The following is an 18,382-nucleotide window of genomic DNA, read 5'->3' as shown; positions in this document are numbered from 1 at the left end:
ATCTATGAATCTATGACTTAGATGTTCACATCCTATTTTCAAAGATAGGCATTAAGCAGCATTTAGGAGCAAAGTCCAGCTGAAAGTCATTGACACCCGAGTCACTTGAGGAAAACGGGTCTCAAAAGTCACTTCAGCACCTCTGAAAATTTTACACAATCTTGTTTAGATCCCATAAGGCACATTCATTCTGGATTTAAACCAGTCCCTTTAAATGAATGAAACTACCTATTGGATTTATAAGGTAGTTTAGGCTCAGAAATAGAGCTAAAAGCAGCAGGAATGATATGTGACTACACAGCAAAAGTGTGTGAAATCTTTTAGGTCTTGCATCTAGTCAGGGCTAAAAATAGAATTAAAAGCTAAAGTACTGAGACAAATTCATGGAAGCATAACCTTACTGGATTTCAATGGACTACATTTCCTTTATACCAGGGTTGAACTTACAGGGGCAGTTTTTTAAGTTTAGATTTATACCAGTAAAAACGGAGTCTACACTAGGGATTTAATTGCTTCGTTGAGTCAGCAAACTAATACTGTTAAAGCAGTACATAAACAAGGCAAACTTAAGCTCTTGGAAATGTATTTGTGCCACCTGAAGCAACATAAGCCACATGTGTTTTTTGAGATATTTACATACAAGAGCATCTTCTGAAGACGCTTTTTAACTTTGTTTTCATGCCAGAACTTCAAAGGATAACAAGGAAACAATGGACACTCACCCTTCTCACAGTCACCGAGAAGCCCTTCCCACAGGCCATACAATTCTGTACCTCGTTATCTTCTGCCCACTTCCTGTTCAGGGCTTGCGTGTGTTTGATCTAGGTAAACAAAATATGTCTTCCATTACATCACACACAATCAGTCAATCTCAGTATAAAGCAGGGGTGCTCAACCTCCAGCCCATGAGCCAAATGTGGCTTGTGGAGCCATAGGTACCTGGCCCATGGGGCCACAGGTCATGAAATTTGGCAGCAGGGAAGTGGTGGCAATACCTACAGCCACCTTCCCCCACTGCCACAACACCTTTCCCCTGTGGAGCTGGGCCAGATCTGTCCTCTGCATGGCCTGGTTGGGGGTGGGGTTAGGGCTGGGCAACAATTAAACTGATACCTAGCAACAGGGCCATCCCGGTGGGGAGCAAATTGGAGCAACCACCCTGGACCCCATGGAGCTGGGCAGAGTGACCACAGCAACTCTGTGCTGCCACCACCAGCTTCACGTCTGGCCACTCAGCACCCCGCCCCCCCCAAAGCAGCAGCAGCTTCTTCGGGTATAGGGTGCATGGGATTGGAGTGGGGTCAGGGCCCCGCATGGGCTGATTTGCCCTGGGTCCTTCACCCTGCTTGGGCTGGTGCTGCCTGGCAACAATTGAACGGATAGTTCACACCTATTTAAAAAAGGTAGGGACTTTCCGAAGTTCAATCTATGGACTAAATTCTGAACAGACATGAAGCTCCTACTGATACCAAATGTACCACTCTGGAGTGATAAGGCTCCCTTCACTTCAAAGCGATTCTCATCATTACATACAGATACAGGCATCACATTGGCCATCTCTGTGGGACGTGTACCTGTAGCGACTGGTTTTCTCGGCCTAGCTCTTGCATTGCTGCAGTTGTGTTGTCCAACTTTTTCTTCATTTCCATGAGTTTGGCTTGAAGCTTCTCAATTTCTCCCTCACCTTTGATACACCTGGAGATAGACAACAAAATAGAAGCTAATGCAAACAAAGCAACTTTGTGGCAGGTTGTCAGAAAGCCTGGGAGAAATAAATGCTGGAAGACTAAAGAAAGAAGAATGAAAGATATCACTGTAAAAATAAGTATTCTTTTCTAGCTGGGACACTGAATTGTTATAGTAAAGACATGTCAGCTCATACACTGACCCTCACTTTCAATGCTAGCAACAAGTAGGAGACAGTAAGGTCAGGATTGACTTCATTTCCTCCACTGAAGCAGACTGCTCTATACAAGTTCATAACAGAACAGTCTTCCAAGACAGACTGGCAGGCTGCTTTACAGGTTTGAGAGTCCATCAGAAGAACTGATAGCTTTCCTGGGCTCGCTCACCAGCTTGGATTTAATGCCATCATACCAAATATAGTTCACTAAAAGCATACCTCTCAAAAGATTTTAACATCCATTACTACAAAAAGTTGGCACTGATAAATTTAGTACAGTGTGACTGCTGGAGACAGACTGATGTTAAAGAGTCTCAAACATATTCCCTTGCACTTGAAATGCAATTCATTTTTCAAAGATGATGACCAGGAGAAAAAAGACACTCTATTCACAAAACAGCCTAACAGTAGAAAAGGGAGGACAAGTGAGCAGAGTTTCCTACATCTTACAGAGGATGTCTCTCCTCCTGCAGGCCTCAGAGGGTCATCCTACCATGTAAGTCTTCCCACCCATGCAGGCCCTTTTTACCTTACAGGCCACGTGCTTTCTGGAGCAAAGGATCTCTGCTCTTATAGCATTCAAGAGATTTTCAGTAGGGGCAGCAGAAGACAGTCATGTGTCAGAATTGTAGACGTTTGCAGGAAGCCCAGTGACTCTTAGGAAGCCTATCTTGGCTTTTAAATGAGGTTTTAGAGACTTGCAACCGTAAAGTCAATGCACTGGCGGCAATATTGAAAGCCAATGCACCTCTTTTCTTCTTTTTAATACTGGAGGCTCATTAGCCTGTTCCACATCACTGACGGGACTGATTGGTCAATTTTTATTCAGTCGAGGTACAGCCCTCCCTGGGGGGCTGGGACTGCCCACAACCAACAAATGTAGTCAGTCCATCCATTCTTCCAGACTTCTAAGCCACATGCAAAAGAAAATTGGAGGTCACCAACTATGCCTCCTGATACTTATATGCGTGGGAATCAATCCGGACGACCCCAAAAGGATCTTAATATTTAGGGGTACCAGCACAAACCTGATAAAGTCAACATTGAGTTGGGAATGTTGAGCATTTACCTCTCACTGAAACCACAGCCCACACAGCATTCGAGGACTCACCTCTCCAGCAATGCTCTCCTCTCATCCTGATTATTTTGCACTGTTGCTTCTAATACTGCTATCTCCCCACGCAAGTCGTCTGTCTGCTTCTCTAGCTCGCTGACTCTCCTCTGGCTGCTCTGCCATTCTTTCTTCATTGTGGCCAGGTTTTCATTCAGCGCTGTGAACTGCATGGTGAGCTTGGCCTTTTCCTCCTCGTGTTTTTTGTTTTCTTCTTCTTTCTCTTTTATCTCTGAACGCTGAGAAATAAACATTGAACAGTGAGCCATTAAATAAGTGACTGAGATGTAGGCTATGCTGGACAAAGTCTAGGCACACAATTTGGTGCAAAAGCACTTTCAACAATTAAGATGACATGGGTATTTATCTCTGCAGAACATTGAAGACATTCACAGAGACAGAAACACATCTGTGAACATGCAAACAAATCCATTTTACTAGTAGGACAACATTTCTTACATGCAAAAGAAAACTAAATTCTTTTCTTCTAATAATTTTTATTTCCTTGACTCAGATTAACAGTCTCTTCACAAATCCAAAATTAAATTAGGATTTAAGTTAAAAATAAGTATTATATAGAAAAAATATCTTTAACTGTTCCCCTACTAATTTATTTCAATTTGTCAAAACCAGACTTAACATGGTATACTTGAATTTTCCTACAAAACTGTTTCACAGGAAGGATTTTGGAAAATATTTACTGCCATTGATCAAAAAATGTAAATAATACATGTTCTTTTCCTTCCACTCTCTCTGAAAAGATCCAAAAACATACATGCTAACAAGGCCCCCTTTTATACTCTGTAAATGCTGACCAATTTAGCTTCAAGCTCAGCATATTCCTTCTTCAGGTCTTCCTCTTTCTTCTTCAGCTTATCTCTTAGAATTTGCTGGTTCTTCTTCTCCTGATCGAGGGCTGAATTCATGTTATCTACTCTGCCCTGTAGTTCTAGTTTCTGCTGAATCAATAGTTGTTTGGCATCCTTCAGATTTGCCACCTCCTGTTAAAATGCAAGTTTAAAATATCATACAGAATCTAAAAATAAGAAGAGTAAGATTTACCTGTAACCTATGTCTATACCTCCCATAACTTTGCTTCAGAGACCATATCTTTATCAGTTTTATTAGAAGAGCAGATGCCTTTATAGCACAAAATTTCAATTAAATCATGATGGTATCAAATTAAGTTTCTTATTATTTCAGATCTTTAAAAAAACCTTGAGATTCTAGTTTACTTTTTCACAAAGAGGGGGAAACTCTGTTTTCTTCCTTTCTTTCTCTGTTCACTTTCACTTTTCTAGTTTATTTAATTTTTCTTTAAGTAAAATTCAATTTAAATCAAGTTTCTACCTAACAAATGGCGCAAGGTATAAAGTTACAAGCACTGTGGTGACAGGAAGAAAATGTTTTTCTTTTAAAAATTACATATGGAAACAATTACAAGAAACTATTTCTATTAGCCTTTGTGTTTGAAAATATTTGCCCATGTTTGAGCCAAATGTGGTAATAAATCTTTCTTAAACGTTTTACTTATTAATGGATGCGCTACGGTGATGTAGCATTGGCAGGCACTAACTGTGATCTGCCACTACTGCACAGGAGCAACAAGTTACTGCACAGTAGCTTGTTCCTCCTGCGCAGTGAGGTTCGAAATGACCCAGGCATTGCTGGGACTGCGCAATACAGCACATGTGTAGACGCTCCCACTGTGTAGTAGAAATAAATTCAATAGTAGAAGAAATCATTTTATTTGACAGGAAGCATTGTTCCATAAATACCATAGACCAATAAGCAGCTGTTACAAAAATCAGTAAGATCTTAAGATCTGCAAGGCGAGACAGAAAAAAGTACCCTGAGATTACACAGTTTTTTCCCCACCTTTTCCAATTTCTTGAGTGGATGACACAACATAACTGGAGGTGGTTTTGCTTTCAGTCTGAGTACTTGCACAGGGCCTAGGAAATTAGTATAAATCTGACATCTCAATTTGACTGTCTGCAGTTGCATAAGTTTTTTTCCTTCTTTAAAGGAGAAGTTTTAGGAAGTGAATGAGAATTTTATTTAGCTCTTACAATATCCAGGATAGCATTGGGACTAGACTGCTTGACAGAGACAGAGAACATACCTTTTGTTTCTGGAAGTAAAAACATGTTTTTACTCTAATTTCTAGAAATACTCTTAAACCCATACATTATTATTGTTGTTACTGTTGCTGTGTTGCCTTTTTAAATCAGGGATTATGTCTTTACTGGCCCAGCCACCCTGAACATTAGATGTCTAACAAAATAAATTGCTATAACCATACTTCCCAGCATATAAAACTTTCACCACAAAGGAGGCCTAAAATTAAGATGCATCTTATATACTGAAGATATGTACTGAAAAATAATTGAAATCATTGTAATAGAAGTTGACCAAAAATCAAATCAAATGCGTCCTAGTCTCTTGATTTTGACAATTTTACCTCTACCTTCCCGCCCATCCTGTCCCCTCACTTTCTGGGAACATCCATCTTTATAACCCAGAAAAATGGCACCTAATAAAATGTAGAAAATGAACCAACAGCTTTTTAAAAGTATTATATTTCAGAAAAAACCTAAGTAGTAAAATATGTGAAATGAAGTATACTTTGATGTATTAAATGTTATTAAAACGTTTAAGAATTATTTTAAAAATTCCATTCAGACCTCCAAATTCTTACTTTTCCTTAAGAAAAAAAGACAGTCATTTGGATTTAGCCTGATCCCAAAAAATAATTTTCAAACAGTTTCAGCCATACTGATTTAGCCATTTAAATGTAATACTATATAGAAATGTGTTCTATAAACTTACAGGCTATGAGCAAAGTGTTCTTCCCTTTCTCCAAAATTAAAAATAAATCTCTTTCTCTGGTTGAAAACAGATATGCAAGACCATTTTGACGCTCCTGTTATACCTCCCTTAATAACAAGAGTATTTATAATCATACTAGGAAATCTGGTGATTGTTTGGTGGGTAGGGAAGGCAAGAAGGGAAACACTGCGAAAAGCTCCAACTTCTGAGTAGCTAGAGCACACAGAGAAGCTGTCTCATTTCCTGTCCTTTGTTAAAAACTGTAAATGAAAGGTAATCACTTGGAGTCTCACTTTAAAAAACAGGAAAGGGGAGAGAGAGGTGGAGACTAGGTAACAGCACTCAGGAGACCTGGATTATTACTGGGGATACTGCTTTTCTCCGTTTAAAAATCACAAATTCTCCGATTTTAAAAACCGTGGAATTCTCTGATTAAAACCCCCAAAATCCACGTTTGTCCATGATTAAAATGAAATGCCACTATGCAGGGTGTTTGTAAAGACCTTGTGCAAATGTAAACTGCAACAACTCTGGATATACACATGATAGAAGCAAACTGTGAACGGCAATTGAAAGCATAATTCATTAAGTTTTTTTAACATAATGTAAGCATCATTTTGTTTTCATTTTATTTCAGACCCCATAACTGAAAAAGAAAATAACTTTCAAAATTAGTTGGAAAATTGGATTGAACAATGTATCACAAAAGATGGTAGTCATGTCGAAGTCTAGAAATTTTAGATGTATTGTGTTAAAACTTAATGAAATCTGTTTTTAATCGCTGTTTACAGTTTGCTTCTATCATGTGTACAGCCAAAGTTATTAATGTTTGGAGTTGCACAGGGACTTTATAAACACCATGTACATATAGGTATCCACTGAACACAATGTTTTATTGACATATTTACAATTTTAAAACAAATCTGGAAGCCTACCAGTTGATTTGGGGTTTTTTATCATGGAAAAATCAACGCTCCCCTGCCCCTTTCGCTCACCAGGATGCAAGTCCAGCTTTGTGGTGCTGAGCAGCCCCGGTATGCTGGTGCCCTGCCCATGCCATTGTCCCTTGCTCCTGACCCACAGCCTCCCAGCCTTGCTGGTGCCCCTCATTCCCCAATGACAGCTCCCTGGGCCATGCTGGTGCCCCACACTCCCCACCCACAGCTCCCCAAGCCCTGCCAGTGCCTCTCACTTGCCACCCACAGCCTCCTGGGCCTTGCTGCTGCCCCTCACTCCCCACCCACGGCCCCCACACCCCAGCCCTGCCAGAGGGGGCCCCAGCTGCCAGAGCTGTGGGGCCAGAGATCCACATCTGCAGCCCCCTGTCCTGCGCAGCAACATCTAAGCCCTGGATGCCACCTGTGGGAGGTGGTGGCTGCTGCAGGAGTGTGGAGCATAGAGCCTGGCTCCCGCTCCCCCACAGGCAGCACAGCCAGTGCAGAGCCCAGGGGATGGAAGGATGCAGGCTGTCCGCCCTGCTGCCCTCCCCCTATGGCCTCTGCAGCCCAGGGGGTGGGAGCCCACATGGCAGGACAGAGTGGGCCTGGGCTGAGAAACTTGGTGCCGCCGCTGTGAGCCCTGAGCTGCCAAGATGAGGCACCCTATGCCTGTTCAGCAACAGCCAAGGTCACAACTCTGCTCTGCCACCCTGCTAGTGCCAAGCGGGAAGAAGGAGCCTCGCCATGGTAGTGCAGGGCTCAGAGGTGGCACTGAGTTTCTCTGCCCTGCTCTGCCCTGCCCCACCAAGTTTCACCTGCTGAGCTGTGGAGGCCCTGCGGGGAGGACAACAGGGTGCACAAATCTGGAGAGCATATGCCCCCCATAAGCCTTCTGGGAGTAGCAGCAGGGAGCCAGCCTCCCTGCTGCCCCCAGACAACCATCCCACTGCTCTGTCCTGCTCCATGCCTGGGGCCTGCAGCCACACATTCTGGCCCCAAGCCACACACACCAGCCAGGCTCAGCAGTAGCCCCAGTCCTTCTCAACTCCCTTCCTCACTATGAGGGGCCTCAAAACTCCCCCACCAGACTTACCTGTGGGGAGCAGCTGTCCAGGCTGCCATGTGCATGTGTAAGCACACACACACACACACGGCACCTCCTGCCTGACTGCACTCCTCCCACTCCCTGCAGCCCCTTACAGGCTGGAATTCTACCTGCCTACAAGGGGAAACCCGCTATTTCCCAACTTTTTCTCCTTAAAATGAAAAAATCCGGGTTTTATGATGTTTTTCCGTGGTGAATGGAAAACCCGGATCCTTGATTATTCCTGAGTCAGTACTGTTTTTTAACCTTTGGGAGGCCACTTAACAGAACAGAAAAACAGTATTATTTAATAACACTCTATTCACAAAGCAAACAGAATTACAATTTATACATGTCATGTAAGGGCATATTCTTCCACTTCCACCTCACTACCTGGAGGTGCAATCTCCACATACCTTCTGCAGTTCTTGCTTGTAGGTTCTAAGCTCTTCATTCAGGCCAGCAGTCTCTTTTTCTAGCCTATTTTTTATTTCCTGGAGTTCTGTTGTTTTACATTTTTCATTCACCAAATCTTTCTCTTTCAAAACCTTCACAAAAAGAAGTCCACAAAAATAAAGAACATACTCAAGGGGATAGTTCCAAAATTAATGTTTGGGGGAAATGTATCACTGTAAAAATTTCTGATGAAATATGACTGCCTTATCTCTCTGCTCACAACCAACTTAAAGAGAAAAACTTATCATTTGATTGATCTTTAAAACAGGAAATCTGTTTATTTGAATCTTACAGTAAATTAAATTTTGCCAACTTCGGTTTGAATTAGACTATCATTTCAAGTATTTAAAATATTTCAATATCAGTGGTCCAATAAACAGCTTGAAGCATAAATATAAACTACCATAGCACACACTGAGAAATCTTAATGCATCTTTAAATAAGTTTAAATTAGAAAAGGAAAAGAGGAAAGAGGTGGATAAGCAAGATACCTTGTCTTTCTGGATTTCTTGCAACATTTTTTTCTGCTCCTCCAGGTGCCGTTCTTTTTTTGACACATCCTGTTCCAAGGTAGACTGCATTTTCTTAAGTTCTTGGATCAACTGATTATGACTACCAATTTGATTCCTGCTAGAAACCAAATCCTCCTGAGCCAAAATGAGTTTCTCCTCTATGGACTAAATTACAAAAATAGCAATAAGCTGTCAGTACTCAACTGCAATAGCCAGGGTTCCACATTAGCCAAAATAATATAAACATTTGTGTTACAAATCTTTACGGAGAGATCAGCATTTGATGTGCACTATTTAGTTGTTAATTTTAGAACACAACTAGCAACTTCTAGGGAAAGAGAGCCTTCCCTCATAACGTCCCCAGCAACAGAAGTGTAGCTTACATGTTTCAACTGTGCAGGGGAAAAGACAGCAGAAAATGAACTCTTACAAATATGTTCTCATCTCTAGGCACGCTGAATTGAAGGTAGTTGAACACACTGAGAACTGAGAAATCTATAGTGTGAGGTTTCTCAGAAGCACTTGGTACCACATTCTGAGGCTCAGCTGCATTCCTGTTTTAACAAGGCCCAAGTGCTTTGAACGTGCAAGCCATAATGCATAGCATATGGCTTGCTAACATTTAACATATATTTTCAGAATGAAATGTTTTATGGTCTCAGTTAAATCAAGCATTTTAAAACCTGAATTGAACCATTCTTGAAACTCCACTACACATATTTTATTTTAATTGACATCCAACCATCCCTTTTATCTAGTAGAAAAGCTCAGATATTCCCGTCAAAGTTTTTAAGACCTAGAATCTACACCTTACTGTCCCAAAGAAAATCTCTCTCTTTATAATAGTTGCAAACTTCAGTTACAATAATTACACAATTAAACCGTTTGGGGTTTATCGTTTTTCTTTCTTCTTTTTAAAACAAAATCTAAAGCAGGGATTGGTTCCATTTTGGATTCAAAGACCACATAATATTCACATAAACACTGCAGTAGGAAAAGCAACATTTTGTAGGGTATAATAATAGGATTGCATAGATTATATTTCACATGCACAAGGATGCAAGCAGAAAGGAATTCAAAACAACGGTGAATGTAACTGGGCAATATCTTCACCATAGCAAAGGGGACAGAGAGAGACAGAGAAATACAAAGAGACAGAGAGAATGAAGACAGCAAAGCCAAACAAATGAGATGCCACAGCTTTATAGGGTACTAATGAGCAAAAGGCTGGCAGTAAGCACCCAAAAAAAAGGGCTTTCCAAAACTAATTTACCTTGCATCTTATTCTAAAATTGTTTAGAACTTTGTTAGCTCTTCCATTACTAACATTCACACATGTTGTGTTGATAATCTTTTAATTATTTATTTAGAATGTGTTTTGTACCCTCCACTCACTCTAAATTAAACTTTGCTTTAAAGAATTAACCTAGAGAGCCAAAGAACAATCCAGACTCTGTTTTATCCCTTTCTCTAATGCTTTGTTACCTTCCCTAGAGAGATCCAACATTTCAAGGCAAGAACTGTACTCTATATTGTTAGGACAATGCCTACATTCATTCTGGGAGCCATCATAGAAGGCAATTACCTTTACCACCTGGTGGGCAAGTCTACACGTTCAACTGATATACCGTAATTATGACGCATTAAGTTTAGTGCCTGTAATTACAGGTACTAACTTAATATGTTGTAATCAGAGCTGCTGAGCAGTAATGCTCAGTAGCTCTGTAGGTTAATTCTTTAAAGCAAAGTTTAATTTAGAGTGAGTGGAGGATACAACACCGCACACTAGCACAGGTTTTGCCTGCCCCACTAAAACACAGAATTAGTCTACTGTGCCTTTAGCATCTTGTGTAGACATGCCCAGTTACTCAAACTCGAACTGGTCACTTAAGTTAACAGCTGATAAGCAATTATGAGAGAAGCAAACAACTATCAATCACAACAAAAGTTAAAGTAGGAGTGGAGGTAGTGATTTGAAAAAGTTTACAATTCAATCTAAAAAAGTGCTGCAAGAAAACTTTGACCCTAGCAAAAAGCAAAGGAACAGAAAATTATTGAGAAGGTACAAGCATGTACTCACAGAAGTCATAACAAGATTCAAGTCCCAATTTACTTCACTTTTAACCACATCTAAATTAAAAGGTCCTTGCTGTATACAAATGATGACAGTTGCCATCAAATAAAAGTTTCATTTAGATTTAATGACTTTGATGACCTCTTAAAAAAAATAAACCCGAAGATTTAAGCTTGTTTTTTCCCTCCAGGGTACTTTCACTCATAATAAAAAGATGGCTATTATTACAGCATTCCAAACTCACATGATAATCAGTCACTTTCCTCCCCCAAGTTTCAGAACATTTCATGTTTTCTTAAGACTGTAGGTCCTGGAGTTATGAGACTACATTAAGTATCTCAGCTTTTGCTGAAAAAGCTTCTAGCTTGCAACTTGAAAAAATGTTAAAAAGTTCATGTGAAAAGGTCCAGAAACCAAGTGGAAAGCAACCATCTTTTCTTACATCTCATTAAGGGGTTGCCATAATTTTAACTGAAGTTGGTAAAACTTTTTTTATGCACTTCCAGAGGCCAATCTTTTTCTGCCCAGGGATAGGTTTGGCACTCTTCTTTTGCTGAGCAGTCTTAAGAACATTCAGGGCACATAAGCACTGAGCAGGGAGTCCCCAGAGGCAGCCAAAGGAAATGCTAAACACAGTGGCAGGTGCAAATGTCTGTCCCTTATGTATCTGATAAAGGTGCCTGCACACTGTGATCCCAGATGATGCAGCACCCAACTGTCCTAGGAGAGATGCTCTCTTAACAAGCAAAACGTAGCCTGTTTCCACAACCAAGCAGAGGCAGGCACTTCACCAAGAGAAAGTAAGGGAGCTCTTGGTTTTGGTCCAGCTCCCAATGATATTTATGCATGTTGCATTAGTCACTGAATAAAATGCAGTAAAAGCTTTAGTGCAGTTAAAATACAGGACGAATTAAAGTCCATACCATAGTTTAACAGTAACATCACTTACACACTTAACTTCATCCAATGTAAAATGGTTTGACAATTTTTGTGGGGCAGGGACAAGTCATATCTTTAATTTGTTTTTAATTAAACCATATATATATTATTTTGTGTAAACTATTTTTTAAATAATGTAAATTTAAATGATTAATGTATTATTTCTATCACTGTCCCACTTCCCACTGCCTCCTACTTAACCAATTCTTTTCACTTTGGCTGATGGTAAAGTTAGGTGGCGTGTTCTTTTATTATAACCCAGGCTTTGACATTAATCAGTCCTTCCATCCTTCAACTCTGTTGATAGGAGTAGGAGGACGAGGAGGAATGGAGTATACTGAAGAAGCTGTCTGATCTACATCTAGCCTTCACATAACAGTCACCTAAATATTCAAATGCAAGTCTTCATTTAAACAGCTCTCACCTGCTTTTCATCATACTGTATCCTCCCAGTTCCTTTAGCTGGTCAGCAAACAGCTCAACAGCCTCACACTGATATTCCTTATACATGCCAGTAGATGGTGCTGTCAGCACAGTACAACACATCCCCTGCAATCCTACCCAGAAACTACAGGAGCCCTTGGGTCATATCTCAAATGTGTGACAGGGACTTTGCATCCCTACATGTGTGTGTAACATTTGCTTCCTAAACATCCTTGTGCCAAGTTCTGTTAAACAGTTTGGCCTTTCCAATTTTATTTTTCTTTAGAGAAAATTTAAAACAAAGAAATGATCTCCTCCGACTCAGACTTAATCAAGATTATTTAAAACTTCTCTTGAAATCACGAGAGCTCAGAATTGGTCTGCAGTGACTATGTTGGCTCTGCTAAAAGTCCTGATGCAAAAGAAAATTGAGATCATTTAAATTCGTATGTTTCAGGATTTGTTAGTCTATAAGAAAAGAAAATAATGCTTCAAATGTTTCAAACTGGCTGCAAGTAAGATACTTTCTATCTATAATAAACTAAGGTATGCCAGGGATCTATAACCCCCAGGCAAAATTTGGGTGGGTGTCAGACCCAAATGGTAAGGATCTGGCTTAATGATCTATTTGATATCAGCTCCCCTCCCCAACACTGCATACTTTTGTGTAGCCAATGGGTGGCAGAGGTTGCACTTGAGATTTATAGAACTCCTCTATTGAAAGAATTTCCAGAGTTCAGTGATTAATTGTCAGCTATCCAAATGCTTCCTTGCTAGCATTTTGGACTGTATGGACAACAACATTTCCTTTTACTTACTTTAACTAAAATAACAGGAGGCGTACACCCGATGAGAGGGAGGGGCCATCACCAGGGAGGACTATACCTCTGTTGCTTGGGGCTGTAGAGGGGCAGTCAGGAAGGCCAAGGCAGAGATGAGATGGAACTGGGACTAGCTACCCAGATCAAGGACACCAAGAAGTCCTTTTTTAAATACATAAGGGGTAAAAAGAAGTTACCAGGTAACGTGGGGCCTCTGCAGGACACGCTAGGAAATCTGGTTGTTGCACCAGACAGCAAAGCTAACGTATTTAACAATTTCTTTGCCTCCATTTTTCTGAGCAGGGACTGGGTCACCCTCTCCACCAGGACCCCGATAGGACCCAGGGGAGGCGCACCCAGGCCTACGGTCAGTGAGGATCTAGTCAGGGAACTTCTGCAGGGACTGAACGTATTTAAATCAGCTGGTCCGGACGATCTCCACCCCAGAGTGCTGAGGGAATTAGCAGAGGTCACTGTGGGACCCCTGGCAGAGGAGGGCCACTCACATGATCAGGGTGAAGCTAAGGGACCTGAACCTGTTCAGCCTCCACAAGAGAAGGCTGAGGGGGGGGGGAAATCTAGTGGCCTGTTACAAACTAGTCAGGGGGACCAGCAGGCATTTGGGGGAGTTCCCCCGAGCACTACCAGGAGTGACAAGGAATAAGTCACAAGCTGGCAGAGAGTAGATTCAGACTAGACATCAGGATGTGCTACTGCACTGTCAAGGCAGCTAGGGCCTGGAACCAACTTCCAAGAGAAGCGGTGCTGGCTCCTACCCTGGGGGTCTTTAAAAGGAGGCTAGATGAACACCTTGCCAGGGTCGTTTGACTCCAGTACGCTTTCCTGCCATGGCAGGGGGTCGGACTTGATGATCTGCTCAGGTCCCTTCCAACCCTACCAACTATGAAACTATGAAACATTTTCTACTAAATTGTTTTAAGTATATACTCTGAACAATGATGTATAGTATGCCCAAGATTAAGGGGCTTCAAGACAGCACGGGGCAGGGTCTTCATGGAGACCAGCCCAAACTGAGCTGGCAAGGTGCACCGCTGCGCGGGAAGCCGCTCCGAGGCCAGGATCTTACAGTGGCGACAGCACAAGCCAGAGCCAAGGCAGAGCCACAATCCGCTACCCAGAGGTGTGCAGGCAATGGACTGTGGCTCTGCCCTGGCTCCAGCCTACACTTTCACTGTTGCAAGATCCTGGACCTTGCCCCAGCCCCAGAGAAGCTTCCCACCCATCTGCATGCCCCTTGGGCCAGTCTCCGTGAAGACCCTGGCCCTGCGCTGCCACAGCCCCTCTGCTCCTGGGGGAGACCTGCCAGAGTAACGCAAGCAGGGGCTGCTGGGAAATGGGAGTCCAGTCACTGGCTGGATCCACTATTTTGCCCAACCCTACCTTAACATATCAGAAGTTACCACCAATATTGATCTGCAATAGTTTGTGTGTGCATTGGGAATTCTGCTTCCTGCTTCAGACTGCCCAGGGCCACGCAGCCCTGCCTACCTGTGAGGCTAGCAGCCATTCCAGGCAGGTGACGGTCAACGGGACACAATGGTAGCAGTGGCTGAAGGTGGGAGGGACTACAGAGGCCCAATGGGCCACACAGCCCTGACTAACAGCTTGCTGCATGGAGTTCCCACTCAGACACAAGGTGGTACTGCTCTGCTCCATCTGCCCATCAACAATTGCATCCAGCCTCAAATCAAGCTCACAGTTCTTAATTTTTTATGGGCTGCTCTTTTTTTTCAGGGATGTTGGAAGATATTGGATTTTGCTGTTTGAAATGGAAGCTTCACAACGTGAAGAAGAAAGAAGCCGAATTCAACAGCAACATATCCTCCCCAAGGACTAAATATTAACACCGGATTTATGGCACCCCACATCCTGCCTGCTATCTGAAAACCCCAGGTATCTTGCCTACACCAGCCATAGTCTCCTCCTCATTTGCATTCTCAGAGAGCAGCTTTTCACAAACTAGCTTTTCTACCTGGGAAAACTCTTACCATACCCAATTCCTGCTTGGCCTGATGAAGCTTCTTTTCTAACCAGGAGAACTCTTAAAATCTTTAATTTCACCTTTGCCTGATGAAGAGCGTCTGACCCCAAAAGCTTGCAAAGAAAAAAAGCAAATATTTAAAAAGCCCTTCAGCAAAGGGCACTAACTTTGTTTGGGATTTCTAGGCACCGCTGTAAAAACTCCACAGAAACATCAATCTACAATTTGTTCCTATTGCGTCACTCTTCTCACCTTTGTCTATGCAGAAGTTGAAACATGGAGAGCAGTAGCAGCCCTATTTTAAACATGTACAGCACAATTCTTTCCAATTCTGATAGCTGCCCCTGTGGTCTACTTTACATAATGCTTGTCTGAGGTATATTTGCAACAGCTAATAGTTCAGAAGTGTATCTGTTCACAAAGAAAGCATAATACCATGCAGAGTCAGCCCAATACTTTCACAGGTAACATCCATTACAAAATAATGGTCTAAATGAGTCAAGGGAAGTAAGTTCAAATTGGTTGGTGTATTTTAGTCTCTATGAAATAGAATTTTTTTAACTATTGTCATTTTATAACCATCCCAAAACACTCCAAACTGAATCCAGGGACTCACTCAACCATTGCTGAATCTGAGCTGCCACTTCAACAGAACATAGCATGCAATCTACACTAACAGAAGATTAATGCAAACTCTTTAACCAAGAGCAGTGGGTAATACTGTAGGGAGGAAGACTACCTCCCAAGCTGGAGTTTGGCTAGGGCACTCAAAATCAGTATGCCCACCTTTCTGAAAGAACCAAGAGTCTTTTAATGACTGTGAATGATCAGAGCCAAGTTTTACCCCTCTTCCTAAAGGACAACCTCTCAAACAAAGCAATATTAAACAGCAAATGAGACAAGGGTCTAACACTGGCTCAGAGGAAAGAATGCCTGTTAACTGCTAACGTTCCAGCAGTATTTGAGCTTTCTTGAAGATTTCCCAGCCAAACACTAACAAGACCAAATTGCTTATATTTGCCATTCCAGCTTCAGATTCTCCACAAAACACTCTTTAAAAATTACATGTTGAGCAGATACTGTATACAATATAGCCAAAACAACTGAGACTCCAGTACAGCAATGCAGAATGAATGTGTCTGCTGTAGGAATGTAAGCCAAGAAGCATTATCAACACTTGTGTCAAAAGAGAAGAATTAAAAAAGATATTTTCTGGAAGAAACAGGATTTGGGTTATTCCTAGCATGTCAGCAAGATGGCTACCCTCATTAGTATTTGTGCCAGGAACTACGGTATATTTAAGGATAAGACTAAGGAAGAGCATTCCACAGGTCAGTTTGGAGGACACGCTCTTGAAAAAGTTTTATTTTTTAAATTTCTTCTGGCAACCCAAATATTACTGCTATAAAATATTGTGAATCAGAAGGGCATTCTATGTCAGGACAATGCACTTCGCATTTAAATTAATTCCAGTATGTGTTTTGTCCTGAAGAAAAGAAGGAAAAATTATAACATAGTAAGAGTGTTTTCCTTTATGTAGATTTAATTTGGCTCCTTTGTATTTATCCTGAAGTAAATGGATCTATTAAGTCGCTTCTGACCTTAAAATGACTTACTGTACCTTAAGGTCTTGCCTTGTTGCCAGCAGTTCAGACTCTTTACCATAAAGATCCAACTGAAGTTTTTCCATATTTTCTTGATGTTTTTCATGGACCTTCTGCAATTCTGCTAATTTTCCTTTCTCTGCTTTAAGTTCCTGTGCTGACAATGTTGTCTGTTGCTGCAGTTTGTTCTCTAATTCTGCCTGAAATGCACACATCATACAAAATATTGGAATTATCAATTAAAAAACACAACAATTATTTTATTTTTTATTCATTTTACAAATTTTAGCAGCCACCACTCACACCAGATACAAAATTGAGCAAGGGAAGATTACTGAGTTATGTTATATTCAGCCTCTTGTAGGTTTAAATCAACTGTAATATCTTAGATTAACACAGAGATTTAAATTGCCTCTCTTTTAATTACACTCCAGGCATTACTTATTCTAAGAGACCAGCCAGTTTTTAAACATCTAAATAATATTTTAATTTAAATATTTTTAATTCCCACTAGCAGAACAGTAGGAAGCTGCTGCAATACAGATTCGCTAGATACAAAATGTTCCAACTCAGCCTTGTAACAGCAAAATCCACAAGCACCAATCTGCCTATGGCTATACTGTCTGAATTTCTTACCTTAATGGACAATGTTCAAATGACATCAAGACATTTTTCTTACTGCACAAAATTAGTTTAAAACTACCAGATACTGAAATGCTAAAACATTCGTGTCTGAACTACTTTCATGGCACTGCCTACTGCTGCACAAGATAGCAACTTTTGCAATGCTGCCTCTGGATGCGGTAAAGTGAATGCAGCAAGTCTAGCTAGTTTTATCAATTCAGTGACATATAGTAATTTCACAGAATCCCATAATTCAGTATTGGGGCCTCATATTCAAATGCTTTTTATCATTTCAACCATGAACAATATCTGATGGGTTTAACTCCATATCCTGGCCTTGCGATAGCTGAAACATACAGCCATTCCTGAAGAAGCTATTTCATCACCTAGATAATGACCCAGAAACAGCATCATGCCCCAGAATTCATACTAATTTCCTTTATAAGTAAGAGGAATGAACAAAATTTAGAGCTACCTTTTCCAAAAGGGCAGCTTTTAATTCAGCCTGCAACGTTTCATTTTGTCTTTTCTTCTGATCAAACGATTCCTTTAGCTCCCTCAGTTTCCCCTGGAGATTCTGTTCACTCTTTTCTTTCTCTTTCAGAAGACTCTGAAATTCCACTATTTGTCCTCGTACTAAATCAAGCTCTACTGTCAACTGCTTAGAAATCTGTATTTTTAAAAAAAAAAAAAGTCACATATGACTTTTACCATAATCATTATTAGTCAGTGTCGTGTAGCACTACATTTCAGATTTACAGTTAATAACTTCTAAACATTTGGATTTTCTTTATAACACAGGAGCAGAATAGGGCCAATGCCATAAAAAACTTATTAGCAGGTCTCTTCTTTTTTAAATTCTAGGGTAACATAATAGATTTAACTGTTTGTTTGTTAAAAATTCAGACTACGCCTTACAAAGATAACGGTTTGGGGGGAAGATTTTACGTTTCCTCCAAAACCGCAGACAGCATACTAAAAAAGGGGTAAGTAGATGTCTAAGCCCAAAACACATTAAGAGATATGAACTATCATCTTTCTAAGAGATGTTAATTCAAA

General features: G+C 41.0%; 1 protein-coding gene across 1 annotated transcript in view; it reads right to left on the bottom strand.

Moving 5' to 3' along the window:
• Window positions 1–18,382, bottom strand: part of EEA1 (early endosome antigen 1) — a 93,558-nt gene that overhangs the window by 3,763 nt on the left and 71,413 nt on the right. The window contains exons 21-28 of the mRNA XM_019543926.1: window positions 17,799–17,993; window positions 16,717–16,899; window positions 8,816–9,001; window positions 8,285–8,416; window positions 3,830–4,015; window positions 3,015–3,253; window positions 1,575–1,695; window positions 723–821 (exon numbers count right to left, since the gene is read on the bottom strand). Coding sequence (XP_019399471.1) covers window positions 723–821; window positions 1,575–1,695; window positions 3,015–3,253; window positions 3,830–4,015; window positions 8,285–8,416; window positions 8,816–9,001; window positions 16,717–16,899; window positions 17,799–17,993 — 1,341 coding nt within the window. The remainder of the gene's footprint in view (window positions 1–722; window positions 822–1,574; window positions 1,696–3,014; window positions 3,254–3,829; window positions 4,016–8,284; window positions 8,417–8,815; window positions 9,002–16,716; window positions 16,900–17,798; window positions 17,994–18,382) is intronic.

This window comes from Crocodylus porosus, unplaced genomic scaffold (genome assembly GCF_001723895.1).
Source record: "Crocodylus porosus isolate Cpor-Errol unplaced genomic scaffold, CroPor_comp1, whole genome shotgun sequence".
NCBI lineage: Eukaryota > Metazoa > Chordata > Crocodylia > Crocodylidae > Crocodylus > Crocodylus porosus.
The sequence above is the reverse complement of the archived record's forward strand: the minus strand, read 5'-3'. Positions and strand labels throughout refer to the sequence as shown.